Source organism: Penicillium alfredii (genome assembly GCF_028826965.1).
Source record: "Penicillium alfredii strain IBT 34128 chromosome Unknown utg000012l_segment0_segment0, whole genome shotgun sequence".
In the NCBI taxonomy this organism is placed as follows: Eukaryota; Fungi; Ascomycota; class Eurotiomycetes; order Eurotiales; family Aspergillaceae; genus Penicillium; species Penicillium alfredii.
The window spans coordinates 1616496-1634597 of NW_026622709.1; the positions used below are offsets into that span (position 1 = coordinate 1616496).

The 18102-nt window shown below is 50.5% G+C and overlaps 9 protein-coding genes across 9 annotated transcripts; 6 read left to right on the plus strand and 3 right to left on the minus strand.

The window, feature by feature from the left end:
- Positions 1 to 118: 118 nt before the first annotated feature.
- On the minus strand, positions 119 to 1441 carry NUU61_010145 (basic helix-loop-helix domain-containing protein; the record flags this gene model as incomplete). The annotated part of the gene is made up of 2 exons (XM_056660670.1): positions 119 to 1323; positions 1378 to 1441. The coding sequence occupies 2 exons, from the start codon at positions 1439 to 1441 to the stop codon at positions 119 to 121; spliced, it is 1269 nt and encodes a 422-aa protein (XP_056507168.1).
- Positions 1442 to 2580: 1139 nt separating this feature from the next.
- Positions 2581 to 4351, plus strand: NUU61_010146 (uncharacterized protein; the record flags this gene model as incomplete). Its single annotated transcript, XM_056660671.1, has 4 exons — positions 2581 to 2651; positions 2717 to 2825; positions 2920 to 4092; positions 4229 to 4351. The coding sequence occupies 4 exons, from the start codon at positions 2581 to 2583 to the stop codon at positions 4349 to 4351; spliced, it is 1476 nt and encodes a 491-aa protein (XP_056507169.1).
- A 513-nt stretch (positions 4352 to 4864) lies between these two features.
- Positions 4865 to 6512, plus strand: NUU61_010147 (aminoglycoside phosphotransferase family protein; the record flags this gene model as incomplete). Its single annotated transcript, XM_056660672.1, has 3 exons — positions 4865 to 5279; positions 5343 to 5721; positions 6023 to 6512. 3 exons carry the CDS (start codon positions 4865 to 4867, stop codon positions 6510 to 6512), a joined length of 1284 nt encoding a protein of 427 aa, XP_056507170.1.
- A 760-nt stretch (positions 6513 to 7272) lies between these two features.
- On the plus strand, positions 7273 to 7851 carry NUU61_010148 (cytochrome c oxidase assembly protein; the record flags this gene model as incomplete). Its single annotated transcript, XM_056660673.1, has 1 exon — positions 7273 to 7851. The coding sequence occupies one exon, from the start codon at positions 7273 to 7275 to the stop codon at positions 7849 to 7851; it is 579 nt and encodes a 192-aa protein (XP_056507171.1).
- Positions 7852 to 8245: 394 nt separating this feature from the next.
- NUU61_010149 (replication factor C subunit 5) lies at positions 8246 to 9616 on the plus strand (the record flags this gene model as incomplete). The annotated part of the gene is made up of 6 exons (XM_056660674.1): positions 8246 to 8332; positions 8404 to 9026; positions 9091 to 9259; positions 9322 to 9420; positions 9483 to 9538; positions 9592 to 9616. 6 exons carry the CDS (start codon positions 8246 to 8248, stop codon positions 9614 to 9616), a joined length of 1059 nt encoding a protein of 352 aa, XP_056507172.1.
- Positions 9617 to 10129: 513 nt separating this feature from the next.
- NUU61_010150 (uncharacterized protein) lies at positions 10130 to 10679 on the plus strand (the record flags this gene model as incomplete). Its single annotated transcript, XM_056660675.1, has 3 exons — positions 10130 to 10179; positions 10369 to 10478; positions 10543 to 10679. The coding sequence occupies 3 exons, from the start codon at positions 10130 to 10132 to the stop codon at positions 10677 to 10679; spliced, it is 297 nt and encodes a 98-aa protein (XP_056507173.1).
- Positions 10680 to 10730: 51 nt separating this feature from the next.
- On the minus strand, positions 10731 to 11550 carry NUU61_010151 (mitochondrial 54S ribosomal protein uL16m; the record flags this gene model as incomplete). The annotated part of the gene is made up of 2 exons (XM_056660676.1): positions 10731 to 11431; positions 11493 to 11550. The coding sequence occupies 2 exons, from the start codon at positions 11548 to 11550 to the stop codon at positions 10731 to 10733; spliced, it is 759 nt and encodes a 252-aa protein (XP_056507174.1).
- Positions 11551 to 11814: 264 nt separating this feature from the next.
- On the plus strand, positions 11815 to 15233 carry NUU61_010152 (replication factor C subunit 1; the record flags this gene model as incomplete). Its single annotated transcript, XM_056660677.1, has 5 exons — positions 11815 to 11892; positions 12011 to 12035; positions 12091 to 12181; positions 12246 to 14587; positions 14647 to 15233. The coding sequence occupies 5 exons, from the start codon at positions 11815 to 11817 to the stop codon at positions 15231 to 15233; spliced, it is 3123 nt and encodes a 1040-aa protein (XP_056507175.1).
- A 287-nt stretch (positions 15234 to 15520) lies between these two features.
- Positions 15521 to 16173, minus strand: NUU61_010153 (uncharacterized protein; the record flags this gene model as incomplete). The annotated part of the gene is made up of 2 exons (XM_056660678.1): positions 15521 to 15998; positions 16046 to 16173. The coding sequence occupies 2 exons, from the start codon at positions 16171 to 16173 to the stop codon at positions 15521 to 15523; spliced, it is 606 nt and encodes a 201-aa protein (XP_056507176.1).
- Positions 16174 to 18102: the final 1929 nt, after the last annotated feature.

Sequence of the window (18102 nt, forward strand, 5' to 3'; positions counted from 1 at the left end):
CCCACGTAGCCCCAAATCGCTGAACCGCTTGCAATCTCAGAAAGGAAACAAAAAAGAACACCGGGGCCATCCGTCCGATCAACGATAAGAAAGATCATGGTCACATCACAGAGGGGGATCATCGCGGCATCACTAGGCCATTGATGCCCTTGAGATCAGCCAATTGGCCCTGGAGGATCTCGTTCCCGCGCAAGAGTTCCTCAAGCCAGTCAGCGGCCTGCGTGAGCATAGCACTCTTGCTGAACCCACCGCCTCTAAGACTGGGCACCAGCGAACACAGATCGTCAAAGCCCTGGCGGATGAGATTTCGCCGCTTCTGCTCCGAGAGGATGTGATTGGTCCTCTTTTGCTCTTCTGTGAGATTCTCCCGTGCGGCTTTGGAACCTGACGGTAGTCTCACTTTTCGGGAAGTGTCCGTCGACGCGCGCCGGCCCTTGAGGCTGCCCGGGGTTTTGGACTTTCGGGACTGCGGTCTTGAGTCATCCTCATCCGAGAACTGGTCATCCTCTTCCTTCAACGTTCTTTGCCGCTTTCGGGGTTGTGAATTATCTTCCAGGTTGGTTCCCGGCCGGAAGCCGGTGTGAGAGTCATGGACACCCGCCAGGTGGTCTGGGCTAGGAGCTCGAGTATTCGTTGTACTAGTCTGGGGCTCAAAGCACCCGAGGTGGGTCAGGAGATCTTTGGTTCGCTGTTCCTCGTCTGGCTGGTCGGGCGGGCGGAGGTAGCCCTGATCCATAAAACTGGCGTCTGAACCCCAACGCAGACTGCGGGCCTTCCTCGAGGGGTGTTGGTCTGCGGGGATGGGATCACGCACGTCAAACAACATCTCCGACGTATGGAATCCTGTCGGGATCTGTGCCTGAGCAGATGATTCGCTAGGCCTTTTCGCGTGGTTGTCTGCCTGAGAGTCGCGCCTCGGTGAGGCCGAAAACGCCTGCTGCGCCAATGTGGAGCCGAACTCTGGCCCATTCATGCCGCTCTGGTACAGCATAGAAGCTGCAGCAAATATGTCGGGACCCGCAGCATTCCCGCCCATTAATCCTCCACCATGTTTCCCCATGCCATGCTGTTGAAACGATGGTTGTGACAGCGACGTGGTTGATCCTTCAAAGTTCGGTGGAAGTTCATCAGACCACTCGAAGTTGAGCGGCCCCGAGGATTTGTTTTGCGACCGCAGCCAAAAATCGTTCGTAAAGTGATTCGCGTTCATCGTAGTAAAAAAGTTATCAAGCATATTTGATTCATTATCGTCCAGGAGCGATGGTCCCGGGGGAAGAGCCGGAGCCTGTTCATAAGGAGTGTCCATGGGGGAAAGAAAAGAATCTGTGCATCCATTAGAAAAGTAGTTCATACTCTTCCCCCGCCAACAGAACTCACATCCAAAAGGGCCTGCGGGAGGCGAGGTTCGCCCACTTCGGACTTGGGTTGCGTTTCCTTCCATTACGAAAGAAGCAATGCGGCCTGCCAGCAGCAGGGAAAGTAGACAAAATCAACAGATGCTACTCTAGGGATGAGAGCAGCGCGGACCAGGACGATCCGGTCATGCCTTGACGAGCTCGAGCCCCGAGTAGATGCGATAAGGTTGTCATCAAAGATTCACCGACTCCACCGGGGTTGTCGCGTTTTCTGCTCGTTCTGCTCGTATACTGATCAAGCAAGTGTAGAGCCCCCAGGCTGGAGTAGTTGAAGGGAAAGGAACAGAGGATGAAAGATGGAGAGAAGTGGATGATCCGGGGCAACAGTGGAGAGAGAGTCGTCACAGTCCACCCACACAAAGTCAATCATAATCGGAGCGACTGTCATCGGCGACCCGATCACATGCGAATTGTGGGTGTTATCATGATACCAAAATTACCCATAAATTACCTACCACGCCCACTGTGAGGGCCCTACAGCCCGGTACCCCGGAGTACCCTCCCGAGGCCCTGCACCCGGCCAACCGCGAAGGTACTTGGGGGTACTTCGGGGTACCCCATCTGATTGGAGAACGCGCCAAAACTCTCGCATTGCATCACCTGATCGTCCCTTTTCCTCCCTCGGTCCCTTGGGGATGTTCCAGGATTCTCCCAGGATTTGATCTGCTCTTTCATTAAATCATCCGTGGGCCTTGGCCAGGCCCCCCCCCCCCCCCCCCCCCCGCAGTCGCCAACAAAACCCTCCAATGCGGATGATCATCCGCAAACCTCTCTGCCCCTGATTGTAATATTGAGGCGTTTCTGCGGGGACCCCATTTCTTTAGCCCCCTAAGGAGCCGAGGTTCAACCCCCCCTTCTCTGACGCGCTCTCAATTTCGCGTACATAAGCTCGGCCGTCACACAGATCCACAGTTGATCAGAGGGGGGAAAAAAGATATTCAAGATACTCAACGGGCAGGTGTCAGGTTGGTCCTGCCATTCGCGGAGAATACTACCTCATTTTCGGAGTGCAATTGTCATCCACGGACACGTCCTGGGTGGTTCGTCTTCTTCAACCCTATTGTTCTCCGATTGGTGACCTGCGGTGAAAAGCCCGGCTAACGTCTCGTCGAGTACCGATTAGTCGGACGAGTGCGATGCCGACCCTTTCCCGACGGGTCATGACATGAAGATTTCCGGCAACATGGAACCGACCATCCTGAGTCGTCGGGACAGGAATGCTAGGATCCTCAAACCGTGAGTCCACGCGATCTGCCCTGGTGCAACCCATGAGGTGGCTCTGGCTAACACCCCCGATTTAGCATTCTCCGTGCCTATGCGCTCGGGTATTTATCTTCGGTTACTCCAAAGCTCGTCTCTTATGTGCGGCGACTCAGCAAGGACGGGACGGTGGAGCAGAAGCTTCAAGAGGTGGGTTGGCTCTTGCTCTGTGTCTCCGAATCATTGATATCGCGTTTGATGAGATTATCGTCCTCGATGCAAAACTGACAATGGAGTTCAATAGCTGGCTCAAATCTTGATTAGTCCGTTGCGCGTCGACAGCTTTGCAACATTTTGTGCCTCGCTAATCGGTGGTGCGGGCGTGCTGCCGGTATTACTATATCAGCTATACGCGTTGGTCGCCGTTGGGTCTTCCAATGGCGACATACGGATTTCTCAACGGCTCGACCGCTTGATTCGATTTACCAGTGCATTTCTGTCAGCATGGCTCAGTTTCCAGCTCCTTAACAAACCCCGTGTTCGGACGGAACATATCCAAAATACACCGAACTCCCCGAGTCAAGCAAAACACTCCCAAGATGCAGCCAATCCGCTTGAGCATCGCCGTCCGGAGCTAGCCGGGAGGACCATGGACCTTACTCTCTTTACGGTCACGAGAGCAGTGGATGTGGTAGCGTGTATCGCGTGGACCCGTTGGGCTCGCTGCCGCAAAGCTCAGAACCGCTGGACGGTGGCCGAGTCCCTGGCGCCAGGTCTGGCTGACGCAGGGGTTTTCGCGGCCAGCGCAGCGATAGTCATGTGGGCGTGGTTCTACCTTCCAGAACGGTTACCTCGAACCTATGAGAAATGGATCGGGGAAGCTGCTCAAGTGGACTCACGTTTGATCGAGGCCCTGCGTCGCGTTCGTCGGGGGGTTTTCGTCTATGGCAAGGATACAGGACAAGCGCCCCTCCTGCAGTCCATGTGCCGGGACTATCACTGGCCGGAGCAGTGGGGGGATCCATCCAAAACGATTCCAATTCCATGCGAAATGGTACACATGGGCTGCGGCTCTAGTTGTGAGAAACACGCGGTGTATCGCTTTGCCAGGACCTTTAAATTTGCCTGTGCAACCTACATCCCTCTGCAGATTGTTCTACGCCTACGGCGAATGAAGTCCGCGGCCGCATGTGGCCGCGCCATCTCCGATGCCGCTCAGTCATCTGCTTTCCTCGCCTCCTTTGTGAGCCTCTTCTACTATTCCGTGTGCCTTGCGCGGACGAGGATTGGTCCCAAGATTTTTGACCGGGAGACAGTCACGCCCTTGATGTGGGACTCGGGTCTCTGCGTCGGGGCGGGATGTCTCATGTGTGGGTGGAGTGCGCTGGTCGAGAAAGCACGGAAACGCCAGGAGCTGGCACTATTTGTGGCACCTAGAGCTGCGGCCACCGTTTTGCCACGGTTGTATGATAAGAAGGTATGCATCCGGCCCTGTCTGTGTCAGGGTTACACCCCTCCATCCTTTAGCCTTTCCCCTTTCCGTCTCCCCAGCCCTCTATGTGGCGTTTTCCAGAACTGTCGTGGGGTGCTGACGCTTGGATCTTTTTGCTTAGTACCAATACCGCGAGCGCATTGCATTTGCCATGAGTGCTGCTATTCTTTTTACTTGTCTTCGCGAGAAGCCCAGCATGATCCGAGGAGTCTTTGGTCGAATCACCACCAGCGTGTTGAATTAGATTGTCTTTCAGCGAGGGAATCGGGGATGGTCTCATGATATCCTACGAGCTCTCGGATTGTATTACTATCCGTATTATTATGTTTTACTTTAGACCATTCTATGACCTAATAGGGTTGTTGTGCCTGACCATTGTTGCCTACCATGTGTCTTCTCCATTATTTCAATAGCCCTTGCCGCTTGAGGTGCCTGGTACTCTATCTGATGTTGTGAAAAGACGTCAAGGCAGCGAGTTGGCTGTTGAACAAGGCAAAGCAAAGATCTACACTTCCTTGGAATCTCATGTGCTACTGACTGCCGCATTGCTGACCCTTAAGGCTTCTATAGGCCCAAATCGTTGGACGTATAACCAGACCTACCAAACTTGAACTTAAGACTAGACCCTCCAAGGGTATTCCGAATCACCATCTGATTTAACTTGAACAGGCAGTTCTGCCTAGTTCAAAGTTTTGATCATTATTCCCACACATAGATACTAATTTCTACCTGAATTGAAAGCCCATCCAAGTACCCAATGACGAGATTAGATACCATGCTCGGCTGTATCCCCGCCACCTCTGTACACTACACTTTCCACTTCCACAGCCCAACTGGAAGCATTCACACGTCCGAGGATGACAACGATGGAGCAACAATCAACTCCCAGCCAAGAACATCCTCCTGGCCAAGAGCAAACCCCGATCAAGAACGGATCATTCACTCTTTGTTCGACCGCAAGGTCGTCCGACTGAACGACAGTCTGGTCGTGAAACCAGGTCCGAATCTCCGCATCCATGAAGTACACAATCTTGGCTTCATTGCAAAAAACACCACAAGCCCAGTGCCCAAGGTTCATGGTATCTATTGGGGAAACGGCAAGATGACAGCGTTCGTGATGGATTACATGCCTAGCAAACAACTTGACGAAGCATGGGACTCAATGAGCTCGGGTCAGAAACTTTCGATAGCTGATCAACTTCATTCATATATTTCCTAACTTGGCGACATGAAAGGTGATTATACTGGGGCTGTGGATCGTGGGAAAGCTATGATCGGACGAACTTGCTCTATTGAATGCGGTCCCTTCGACTCGGAGCGGGCATTCAATGAGTTCCTCTTAGAGGACCTCGTTGGCAAAGCACCGGATCTATTGCGGCACTACGCTAAACACGCGCTTATGGAGGGCCATGATATTGTTTTCACCCATGGGTATTTCGCCCCCCGAAATATTCTCGTCGATGAAAGCGGCCGCGTGACAGCCATCCTTGACTGGGAATATGCTGGTTGGTACCCCGAGCACTGGGAATATATCAAGGCTATGCAGCGTCTCGTCCCAATGCCAGGCTGGCCCGACTACCTGTCTCGCATTCTACCCCCGCGATATGAGCAAGAGTATGTAGGCATGGTCTTTTTGGGTCTCTTTTCGCGGCATTAGAGGATACACTGTGGTGTTCATGGAGTACATCCCGTTACCTGGGCGCTTCTTCTCGGATCTACTAGTCTCGGCCATTTTTCTCTCCTACAACCCTCATGAACTATTCATATCACTCTCCTTCTGGCATCTTTTACCGATACTAAATCCAATGCGTCTTGAGTAAACAGTCGGAGGTAAACATTTAACTCCGAATTCCAATCTATAAAGACCAGGATTCTTGGATTGACGCACTCCAGTTTTTTTTTTTTCAACAATTAGCATTATTCTTCTTACCATGCCATCCACGCTCCGTCAGACTGCTCTCACATTTATCGACGGGTTTAAAAGCCTCTCGGCAGATTCCTTCCTTGCCGTTCTGGCCCCCACATCAATCCATAAATTCGCACCGTCATCGATCTCCGTTCCGCCCGATCTGGACCCGAACACGTTTGCACATCACGTCCAAAACCTGAGAAACGTCCTCTCAGGTTTTCCCGTCTTTCCTAAAGAGATCTTCGAAAACGAAGAAAAGCGCCAGGTGACGGTCTGGGCAACTAGTTTAGCAATCTTTCGCGATGAGGTGAAAGACAAAGCTCTCTCGGATGAGGAGTGGGCCTATCGAGGGGAGTACATCTTTATTTTTACCATGGATGAGAGTCGGGAGAAGATCGTCAATATCCTGGAGTTTGTCGATAGCAAGGGCACCGAGAGACTCCGGGAGCTGATGGCTCGAGCGAGGAGGAAGCTGGAGAACTTGGAGAAACAATGAGCTATCTGGGGCATATAGAGGAAGGCCGAAGGATCGCTATGTTTATTGAGAGCAAGGTTACATCTGAGAACGCTCATTAGACTAGAACTATATCAATACTTGGGGTAAACAATCTTGAGTAAACAACACACTTATGTAATAGACAATGAATTACCTATTTATTCTCGAGCTATATGAAAATTCACAAAAGCACATAAAATCTAGCAAAATCAATTTAAACAAAAAAATAAATAAATGAATACTTTTGCAGAATAGAAACACGATCGCCGGCGCTGTCATTGCAGGCTTATCGATAAGACCGATAGCACCAGTCACGTGGCGGAGATCCTTTGCCCTGCAATTGACTTCGATGCTCTCAATCCCACCGGAGCATCCTAGAGCCATGTTTTCTCGCTTGCTTCCCCTATGGGGACGCTGTGCACTAAATGGAACTATTCCACAGCGGTCATTTGCCAGAACGGGCATTTTTGGGGCAGAGAAAAGATACTTCTCGAGGAATTCCTTGCTTCGCCAGCAACGCCATGCATCCGCAGCGCCTTTTAATACGCCGCAATCGCAGCACCGAAACACATCTACAATGTGAGCTATCGTTGGGAAGCTATGGATTGTGTTTGGCATTTACTGACTGTGTCCCTGCTCAGGTATTATACCATCAGTCTCATCCTCGGAACCGTTGCGCTTGCCTATGGATCCGTCCCTCTGTACAAAATGGTTCGTGGGATCGGCCCTTTGCCGCTGGAAGCCTATGTATTTTGCTCTTATGGTGCCGAGATTAACATTGTTCTCCCATCTCCAGATCTGCCAACAGACCGGCTGGAACGGTCAACCCGTCCTTACCCACCGCGGCGGCGAGGGCGACACCGCTTCGCGCGTGACCCCCGTTACCGACTCGCGCCGCCTGCGCATCACCTTCAATGCCTCCGTGTCCGATGTGATGCCCTGGAAGTTTACCCCGCAACAGCGCGAGGTGCGGGTACTGCCCGGCGAGACTGCGCTGGCTTTCTACACGGCAACAAACAAGAGCCCCCACGATATCATTGGCGTGGCAACATATAGTGTCACTCCGGGCCAGGTGGCGCCATACTTTAGCAAGATCCAGTGCTTCTGCTTTGAGGAGCAGAAACTCAATGCGGGCGAGTCGGTCGATATGCCGGTCTTCTTTTTCATTGATCCCGACTTCGCAACGGATCCTAACATGAAGGGCATCGATACTATTACATTGTCCTATACCTTCTTCAGTAAGTTGCTTTGCCTCTTGTTGCGCTTTGTCCGCTTGGCTGACTCCCCACCAGAAGCGAAATACGATGACAATGGCGTACTCAAGGCCATCCCATCATAACCACGCCATCTGAGTTACTGACCAAAGCCATTGGCGATATATTTTGGGGTTAGCCCTTGGTAGTGGCCGGGAAGATCAGCAGTCATGTTTCCTACAGCATCTCATCTCCAACCAAAATTTGCATGTACTATATACCTCGGAGTTCAAAAAGGGTTGTGTGATGTCCATAGAGATATCTGGCTGTACATATAACATGTAAATTTCATTCATCTTCAATTGCTCTCGTGGTAGTAAATATCTCGTCTAGAGGCATATAGAGACCGCAGAGAAGAACGTGCACGGACCACAATTTAATGAGGCGCGCGTTCGGACGCGTTTCCCCAAATCAATCGCATCGCCAGTTCCTACATTCAAGAGATTTTCCAACTCCCAGATAAGAGACCACATCATTGCAATGGCTCTCCTTGTCGATAAGCTGCGTCCACGGACTCTCGATGCCCTTTCATACCACCCCGAACTCTCTGATCGCCTTCGGTCTTTGGTAAGTGACTTTTCGCCTCTGGCTTGTGCGCAAGTTGGATAGCTGCTGATTCCTCGGAATCTACTGCACAGGCCCAAAGCGGAGACTTCCCCCATCTGCTCGTATATGGACCATCAGGAGCAGGCAAAAAAACACGGATCATTGCGACACTGAAAGAGCTGTATGGCCCGGGAGTTGAGAAGATCAAGATCGATGCCCGAGTGTTCCAAACGACGAGCAACCGCAAGCTGGAATTCAACATCGTCTCCTCTATCTACCACCTCGAGATCACCCCGGCCGACGTCGGTAATTATGACCGTGTCGTGGTCCAGGAACTGCTCAAGGAGGTGGCGCAAACGCAACAGGTGGATCTCTCGGCCAAGCAACGATTCAAGGTTGTCGTGATCAATGAGGCCGACCATTTGACGCGCGATGCTCAGGCTGCACTGCGTCGGACCATGGAGAAATACAGCCCCAACCTACGCCTGATTCTTCTCGCCAACAGCACCTCCAATATCATTGCCCCGATCCGGTCTCGGACCCTGCTGGTCAGGGTTGCTGCGCCCACTGAGAGCGATATTTGCTCGGCGCTTCGCATTGCGGGGAAACGAGAGGGATGGACAGAGGCCGAAGGGCTCAATGCGAGAATTGCAAAGGAGAGTGGGCGGAACTTGCGTCGTGCGCTCCTCATGTTCGAGGCTATCTATGCGCAAAAGTAAGTGACTTCTTTTATGTTCCCTTGATACGGCTTTTGGGACTTACAGATTTGGGTGTTCTAGTGAAAAAGTCACGGATAAGAGCCCTATCCCGCCCCCAGACTGGGAAGCTCTCATCTCGGTAACGGCCGATGAGATCCTGGCAGAACGCTCGCCAGCTCGTCTCTTGCAGGTCCGAGCTCGTCTTTACGATCTTCTGACCCACTGCATACCGCCGACGACTATTCTCAAGGTATACTTCTGCGTGCTGGAAGAAAAAGAAGTGTATGATGATACTAACTGTGCTTGCGGCAGACCTTGACATTTAAGCTTGTCGGACAAGTCGACGACGCCCTCAAATCCGACGTGATCAAGTGGTCCGCTTTCTACGAGCACCGGATCAAGCTGGGCAGCGTAAGCAATGAGAAATTGTTGGCATGCTCCCATTGATCCTGCTAATGCTAATTCCAATACAGAAAGTGATTTTCCATCTCGAGGCTTTCGTGGCCAAGTTTATGCGCATCTATGAGAGGTATGTCTTACACTGGCAAACCCCACGGGATTTTCTTATTAACTCCCTTCTAGTTACTTGATGGGCATGGATTTCTAGATAATCTCAAAACCACCAAAACAAAACAATGGATGAATCATGAATGTACACTAAAGGGGCTGGTTTTCAGGTCGTATGAGATGGAGCTTTATTGCGCCGTCCGAGAACCCGGAATGCCCTTGGCTTGACGGGACTTTTAGTTCATCTTTCCTTTTCTAAGGTGCATGAAGGTAACCGCTGAGGTGGATTTTGGCGTTCCAAATTGCTGTGGCTAGCTGTTGTTTATCGAGTAGCGCAATCTGCATCTGTCTTAGCATGTTCGAGTATAGTGTCTGAGACTATCAATTTACCCCAGAGAGTAATTACAATAGATTTTGGTAAAATCACTAGAAGCTCCCCTCACTGTCACCATCAAGTCTCGGTATTTCGTGGATAGCGCTGAACCCTGCTCAGGTGGCTGTTGAACCTACGTCATCACATCTCGTCACTACTCAAGCAGCCATTTCCCCCCGCTTGATCATTCTCTACTATCATCTACACAATCTGTAATAAAATTCCGTTTCAAATATCAACATGTCGGACCCCAGACTCATTGACATGGAACCTGGCGGGGAGAGCACGCAGTAAGTGATTCTGGGTCAACCACTCCGCAAATCCACATGGGCTAATCCACTACTCCAGATATGAGTCCATCCGTATAGTCACGAAGAGTCCTTTGAAACAGACCGGTCAATTGGGTGGTTTGTCGCTTCATTCCTTGCCAGTTGAACCGGGGAACTAACCGATTACCTAGGCAATGCGGCACATACAAGAAGTGAGATCAACACCGAGCTAGGAACGGACGAGTCCGCAAGTCCCGACAGAGAAGATGAGGCGATAGCACAAAAGCTGTTTACCGACAAGTCCGGCACCGGAGAAGCAGGTAAATGCTAAGATTATCTTTCGTTGAGTCTAAACTTCCAGTATCAAGACAAAACATTCGTCAGGGTCAATTGGTTTCATGGCCCCAGAACACGCGCAAAAGGCTGATGATAATATACAAAAAGATTTTAGATCCGACGCTCCGGGCGAGAAAACCAGGAAACAGCAGGGGTATGGACCTGGATCTGGTGTTGGGGCGTAGCCGATTCAAGATGAGACACATGAGGAGAGCAGGAAGGCGGAGGATGATGATTTATTGAGAAGGGGAGGGACTGGAGGATGTGCTCTTCGGTGGGGTGTCGAGTTTGTTGGTACCCAGAGGCGGATCCCTGCGCGCTCGCTTGAGGGATTCGAGGGTTTTACCATTACCGAGTTTCGTGATACCAACGACCGGCGGGTCATCCTTCTTAACGAATTCCCAGAGACCTGGAGAGAGACGGGGATTAGCATCCCAGGCTGAAGAGTACAAGTCATTGCGAGACCAAGAGAACATACCCGGCAATTTGTGACCCGCCAATCTAAAAGCCTCCCGGGCAATCTTTTCGTGCAAATCTCCCTTCAATTCAAAAACGACACGGCTGACAGGAAGCCGTACTGTCCAGTAGTCGAACTTGCCCTTTCCTTTACCCATACGCTGCTCATTACCCTTGGTGTAGACACCAATGTTGGCACTCACTCGCTTGTAGAGCTTGTAGTTCATGCCTCGCAGCCGCCGCTTGATGGTCTCTTCTGCGATTTTCAGCGCCGACGAAGGCATGCGGCGATCATGGTCTTTCATGCGCAGCCCGAAATCTCCCCAAACCACCGTTGTCCCGCGGGTAGATCCTCCGGTCGCGACATGAGGCCGACCCTTAGGAGACTTGGATTTCTCGGCGAACTTGGGGGCGAGCCAGTTCAGGTTGGGCGAAGTGGTTGAAAAGCATCGGGAGAGAGAAAAGACCGAGCTTGCCAGGCCTATTGTCACTTGTCAGCTATTACAGGATAATCCACGCGGTTGATGGCATTGAATCCTCACAGGTTGGCCGAGTGCAGGTTGACAAGGGCCCTGCAAACATCTTGATCTGGGGACCCATTGTAGCCGAGGGGAGACGACGCAGTTGATGCTGGAGTCGGGCGGATTTACGGAGCACATTTCAACGACACTAATCCCAAAGGGGCAGAAAGTACTGTGCACGTGCCCACCGTGTTCCTTAGTCATCCATACACGTCTCCCCGGCGAACGGCGCGTCTCGGGGATCTTGGGAGCACCCAGCGATCTGCTCTTGCTGTCTTGTTCATCCCGAATTCTCCGGGTCAAGTTACTTTCACGGATTTAGGGTGGATGTTCAGCCTTGATCATGGCTCCAGACATCCGAAGTTTCTTTGGTGGCAAGCCAAGTCAAGGCGACACCGCTGCCTCGCCCGCGAAGAAAGAGGTGAGTTGTGATCCCCATACTAGAGCGATCTTGCCAGGCGATTGCCGCCTTTGGATATGTTGATGTCTATCTTGGTTTTATCCAAGAAAGTTGCTGACGTTCGGATCCAATAATGCAGGACCCATCTGTCGCGAGGAAGAAGCGTACGATTCGAACACCCCTCCCATTCCTTGGACTAGAGGTCTCACAACCCTACAGGCAGCAGGAAAGTTGTGGATGACAGCGATGAAGATGATGGGCCTGCGCCCGTAAAGCCACCGACTCCCAAAGCGAAGCCCAAGAGTCAACCGTGCGTCTCATTGGTTCGAGTTTCTACATTACTCGGAATCATAACTAACAAGAAACCCCCATAGGAAGCACCAGGAATCGAAAGATGAACCTACCTCCACGTCCGACTACTTTGCCTCCAGCAAGAAGCGTGGAAGGCCATCCAAGGCCAAGACGGCCGAAGAACCTCAGCCTGATGACATGAACGACAAGGCAAGCACTAAATCGAAGAACAAAAAAACTGCCGATGAGCTCGCCGTTAAATCTTCTCGAGGCTCCGCCAAGAAAGACACCCCTAAGATTGAGGATGAGAATCTCGGCGGTGATGACATCTTCGCCACCGAATATGGAAAGCCCGGAAGAGGAGACGATAATTATGTCGCAGCAGGTGACAGCGATGATGACGATGACTTTGAGGTGCTTGAAGTCAAGCCAGCAACTGCTGCACCCAAAAACCCCCAGAAGAAGCAACCTTCTCACGACGAAGACGACGATGTAGTCATGGAAGATCTGCCCAAGCCTGCGCCGAAGGCATCACGACCGGGACGTAAACGCAAGTCAGAAGCCCTTGTGGACAAGGATGAGGATGGCGACTACCGGAATACCAAGAAAGCCGCGCCCAAATCAAACGCGTCCGCATCGCCCGTTGCCAAGAGACCAAAGGCCAGTCCCAAGAAGCAGGATCGCCCCGAAAGCAAAGAGATTCAAGACATCTTTGACAGCATTCCCATGGTCAAACCACCGTCGCCGCCTGCGAAGTCTATGGATAAGAAAGCCTTCCCCTTTGGTGCACAGCGTTCCCGGTCTCCGGGGGCCGCAGGAACCAAGGAGCTGCCCATTGGACAGCCCAACTGTCTAGCCGGGTTATCATTTGTTTTCACCGGTATTCAGGAGACTCTCGGTCGAGAAGAGGGCCAAGAACTGGTGAAGAGATATGGCGGCAAAGTTGTGGGAGCGCCTAGCTCCAAGACTAGCTATGTTGTCCTCGGTAGCGACGCTGGCCCCAAAAAGCTTGAGACTATTGCAAAGCACAAGATCAAGACGATCAGCGAGGACGGTCTGTTCGAACTAATTCGGCGATTGCCCGCGAATGGTGGCGACGGAAAGGCCGCTGAACAGTATGAGGCCAAGATGAAAGCTGACGAGGCAAAGGTCCGGAAGATGGCGGCCGAGATTGAGGAGGAAGAGAGAAACAGAAAGGCCGCTCTGCCGAAGGGACCTAGCACCACTGCCTCCGGGAAGCCTTCTGCCCCCGCATCCAATTTCAATGCCGAACTCTGGACTACAAAGTATGCGCCAACTGCCACCAGTGCTCTTTGTGGCAACAAGGCCGCGGTAGAGAAGATCCAGACTTGGCTGCGAAACTGGCATAGGAATGCCAAAATCGGGTTCAAGAATGGCGGTAAAGACGGTTCAGGGGTGTACCGCGCAATCATGATCCACGGGCCTCCGGGAATCGGCAAAACTACGGCGGCACATCTGGTGGCCAAGCTGGAAGGATTTGACATTGTGGAGACCAATGCCAGTGATACGAGAAGCAAGAAGCTGGTAGAGACTGGTACCTTGGGAGTGCTCGATACGACGTCCTTGCAAGGCTATTTTGCTGGAGCGGGCCAAGCTGTCCAGAGCGAGAAGAAAAAGCTCGTGCTAATCATGGACGAAGTCGATGGGATGTCCGCCGGTGACCGCGGGGGTGTCGGAGCTGTTGCAGCCATTGCCAAAAAGACTAAGATACCGCTCATCCTGATTTGCAACGAGCGGAGGCTCCCCAAGATGAAGCCCTTTGACTTTGTCACCTATGAGATTCCGTTCAGGCGCCCGACAGCAGACCAGATTCGGGCTCGGCTGTCCACTATCTGTTTCCGAGAAGGCCTCAAGATTCCGCCCCCTGTGCTCGATAGTCTCATTCAAGGAACGCATGCCGATATCCGCCAAGTCATCAACATGTTATCCACCGCAAGGCTGGATTTGCAGAGCCTCGACTTTGACAAGGGCAAGGAGATGTCGAAGGCGTGGGAAAAGCATGTGATACTGAAACCATGGGATATTGTCAGCAAGATCCTCAGCCCTCAGATGTTCTCTCCCAGCTCCAGCGCGACGCTGAACGACAAGATCGAGCTTTACTTTAACGACCACGAGTTCAGTTACTTGATGCTCCAGGAGAATTATCTCAGAACCCAGCCCACTCTGTCCAGGGGCTACCAGGGCAAAGAAGATAATCTCAAGCGGCTTGAGCTGGCCGACAATGCGGCCTCAAGTATCAGTGAAGGGGATCTTGTCGACCGCATGATTCACGGAACCCAGCAGCAATGGAGTCTCATGCCCACCCACGCCGCGTTCAGCTTTGTGCGGCCGGCGAGTTTCCAGTTCGGAATGATGAACGACAGGCCTGGCTTTACGAGTTGGTTGGGACAGAATAGTAAACAAGGTAAGCCTGCTATTTCCCGCCATTCCCACGTAGAGAAACTGACCAGCTCGGTTTTGCAGGAAAAATGTCGCGTTTTGTCAAGGAGATCCAGGGTCATATGCGTCTTCGCACATCGGGCAACCGGGATGAGATCCGCCAGCAGTACATGCCTCTGGTTTGGGACAAATTGGTTCGACGGATGATGGACGAGGGCAAGGATTGCGTTGACAGTGTGATTGATTTCATGGATGCGTATTTCCTGACCCGCGAGGATTTCGACGCCATGATTGAATTGGGGTTGGGGCCCATGGATGAGTCCAAGGTCAAACTGGAGACCCAGACCAAGGCCACTTTTACGCGGTTGTACAACCAACGCTCGCACCCGCTTCCCTTCATGAAAGCCAGCAGTGTGGTTGCCCCCAAGAAGGGACCCAAGGAAAAGCCGGATCTTGAAGATGCTATTGAGGAATCGGACGAAGAGGAAGTTGTTGAGGAGGCCAAAGACGACGAGAGCGAGGAACTTGACCTGAAGAAGGATAAGTATGTGAGCTTGCCCAAGAAGAAGAAGGCAGCTGCCAAGGGAAAGAAGGCGAAAAAGGACGATGATTTCATTGATGACGAGGAGAAGCCCAAAAAGGGCCGCAAGGCCAAAACCAAGGCCAAGTGATGGCCCATTGTTGCCTTGATTTGTATTGTACACACTGTTCTATTTGCAGGCTTTTCTTCATGTCGAAGATATGGATGATAGATCTTTACATCCGACTAGCATTCCAATACACTGATTCACATCTGAACCACATCGAATAGTTTATGGGTTACTTAGAGTCCCGTAGTTTTATATCCCTCAGCTTTATCACATCCATCCCATCCCTCAAACATCAAACATCAAATCTATGACATCCATGGATATGGACGAGTTGAACACGCCGAGTCAAACCGTACTTTTGATGCATTTCACGCTTTCTCAGACACGCGATCCCACATCCGTCGCGCCCACTTCTGATAGAGGTAAACGTATTGGTTTGCGCTGTCAATCATGTTGTTGCGCTGATGGTGGATCTTGACTGTGTAATCCTTAATGGGGTCCGGCGAAGAGAAGAACCACTCGGTGCTTTTGGCCACCACCGTCGCCTGGTAGATGGCCCACGCCTCGAACCACGTCCCCGTTCGACCTTTGCCCCATAAGCAATTGCCGATGATTTTCTGGTTGGTGAATTTTTCGTTGACCTGCTCCAGCATAAATTCGAGCTTGTCGGGATCGATTCCCTGCGAGTTCGGCCACGCTGTATAGTAGAAGTAATGGATGGTGTGGGCCGGCTCAGACTTGTATATCAGGCAAAGTTTGCGATATTCCAGATTGTTGTCCTTCCAGGTCTGCTCGTCTTCGAAATGTACCACGTATGGCGCCTCGTCGTATCGGGAGATGACATGACTTGGCCGCAATCGTCTGTAGGTGGGTAAAATCTACGGGTCTTGGACGTGGAGTTTGGGAAGATGTCGTCTCGCTGATCTGCGATGGTTCCGAAGAATTTAAATGCCTCAAAATCCGTGTCGTAGGACACTAGATCCACCAGGATGGCGTTGTCCCCGGCCCCCCTCTGGACCATATCCCAATAGATATACTCTTTGGGATTGCCAAGCCTGGCGGGGCTCTTTCTCTCGATTAGTGGCTGGGGGGACAATGGTGAAAAGAGCGTGTCAAGTACATACTGCGGTGGCAATATAGGGATAGCTGTCTTGGCTTGATCCGATACCAGGTAATCGAGAGGCTGCCATAAACGGTTATTTCCCATGGAACCCATTTTTCCTTCGGAACACGACCCCGGGGTACTGTTCCCAATAGTCTTGATAACTTGCAAAATGAAAGTCAAAGTACCTCTCTGCGTTGGACTCGTGTTCCTGTCCGGGGCCTAGGTTCACTGTCGGACCACTGTACAAATGTTCATAATTGTCCCGTATATCTAAGGGCAGATTAGATATGCATTCGCAGTAGAATGAACTCAAAGGAACCCACAAACCTTCTTCACTCCAATTCATCCAATCTGGCTCTTTTTTCTGTCTGGGCTCGATGGTCAAGCCCTGGACTTGACCAAGGACGAGTATAAGAGAAAGTAGATATAGCATTATATTGGGTTTGTGGTACCAGGCCACAAGAGTTAGATGAAGACTGCTTATATAGTTGCAGAATGCTAGGTAGTTGAATAATCTAATGTACAGCAGCACAATCTTCCAGGGTTCTATGAAACATTGCCTGAATCCTGCTAACAAACCATAGGGCTTTTTCTTTTCTTTTCTTTTTCCATTACGATCCTGCAATCTATCGACTCTCGATATCGGCATGCCGTTGGAATGTTTGGATTTGGACCCACAGTGCCCTGCTCACGCCTGTCTATCAATGACAGCCTTGTACACACTTTTATCTTATTGGACATACATTGTCTTCGCCCTGGGCCGCATCTATTTCGCTAGGCTACAGCCTTAGGATTGCGGTAGCTGAATTAGAGGCCTATCAATTTGTATCAAGTTGTATGTCATCATTGAGGGTCGCAAATTATCCATGGGAACTGGATGCTTAATTCCCTCCTAATACATATGAAAGAGGGGGGTAATGCATATATCAAGAGTGCCTTGCTATAGAGTATCTGATCTGGTCCTTAAGCAAAGAAATAGGATTTTTATCTTGTGTATCCACAGATAGTTTGCAATCCTGATCCTTACAGCCATAACTCGCCTGGTTTGGGTCTTCAAAAAGCTAGACCTCGATACGATCCGCGGGTCTATCTAAACGAGGTACCTATTACCCGGTTCTTAGTAGGTAATAGGCAGGGTTTCTTTAGTTATATATAGGTAGTAGGTAGCTAAGTAATAATTACAGGTAGGTTTTAAGTACCCACAGGTAGTTAAATGATATACATAGGTAGAAACCTGTGGTTTATATATTTTATATACATTCGAACTATATTTCTAATTATTTTATATATAATTACTAGTTAAGATTCAAGATTCTGGCGCTAGAAACAGCTCTCATTGTTTTAGGAGTTAGATTTTATCTACTTTACAGCACAATCTCTAGGTCAAAAGGACATCTCCAACATATTTTAAGTCCCTATTCGACACTTAAAATTCATTCCCTCCCAAGTTCTACTCCCCTCTGTACCCCTTCCTATCTACTATTTTATTCCTCCCCTCCAAATCCTCCTAATTTACTATTGCCTCTTCCCGATTATTAACCCGAAGTATTTCTAAAGCGCTGCTATAAGGAACGCAATATGTCTAGCGCCCATTTCTGCCTAGAGCCCTTTTATCCTTAGACCCCTTCGTAAGATAAGTATATCTAGGGCGGAAATGTCTCGATCTCTTCGCTATCCTCTATTAATTTAAAGCCTAGGATTTAAGTTTTTTTTGATATAATAAATAGTAGTACTATAATAACCTTCAACCATATATTTTTATATTTAGTATAAAATAGGTTTAGCTAACCTCTTTTTTAGCCTATATTTATCTATTATATAATATAATATTTATCTTAAAATATT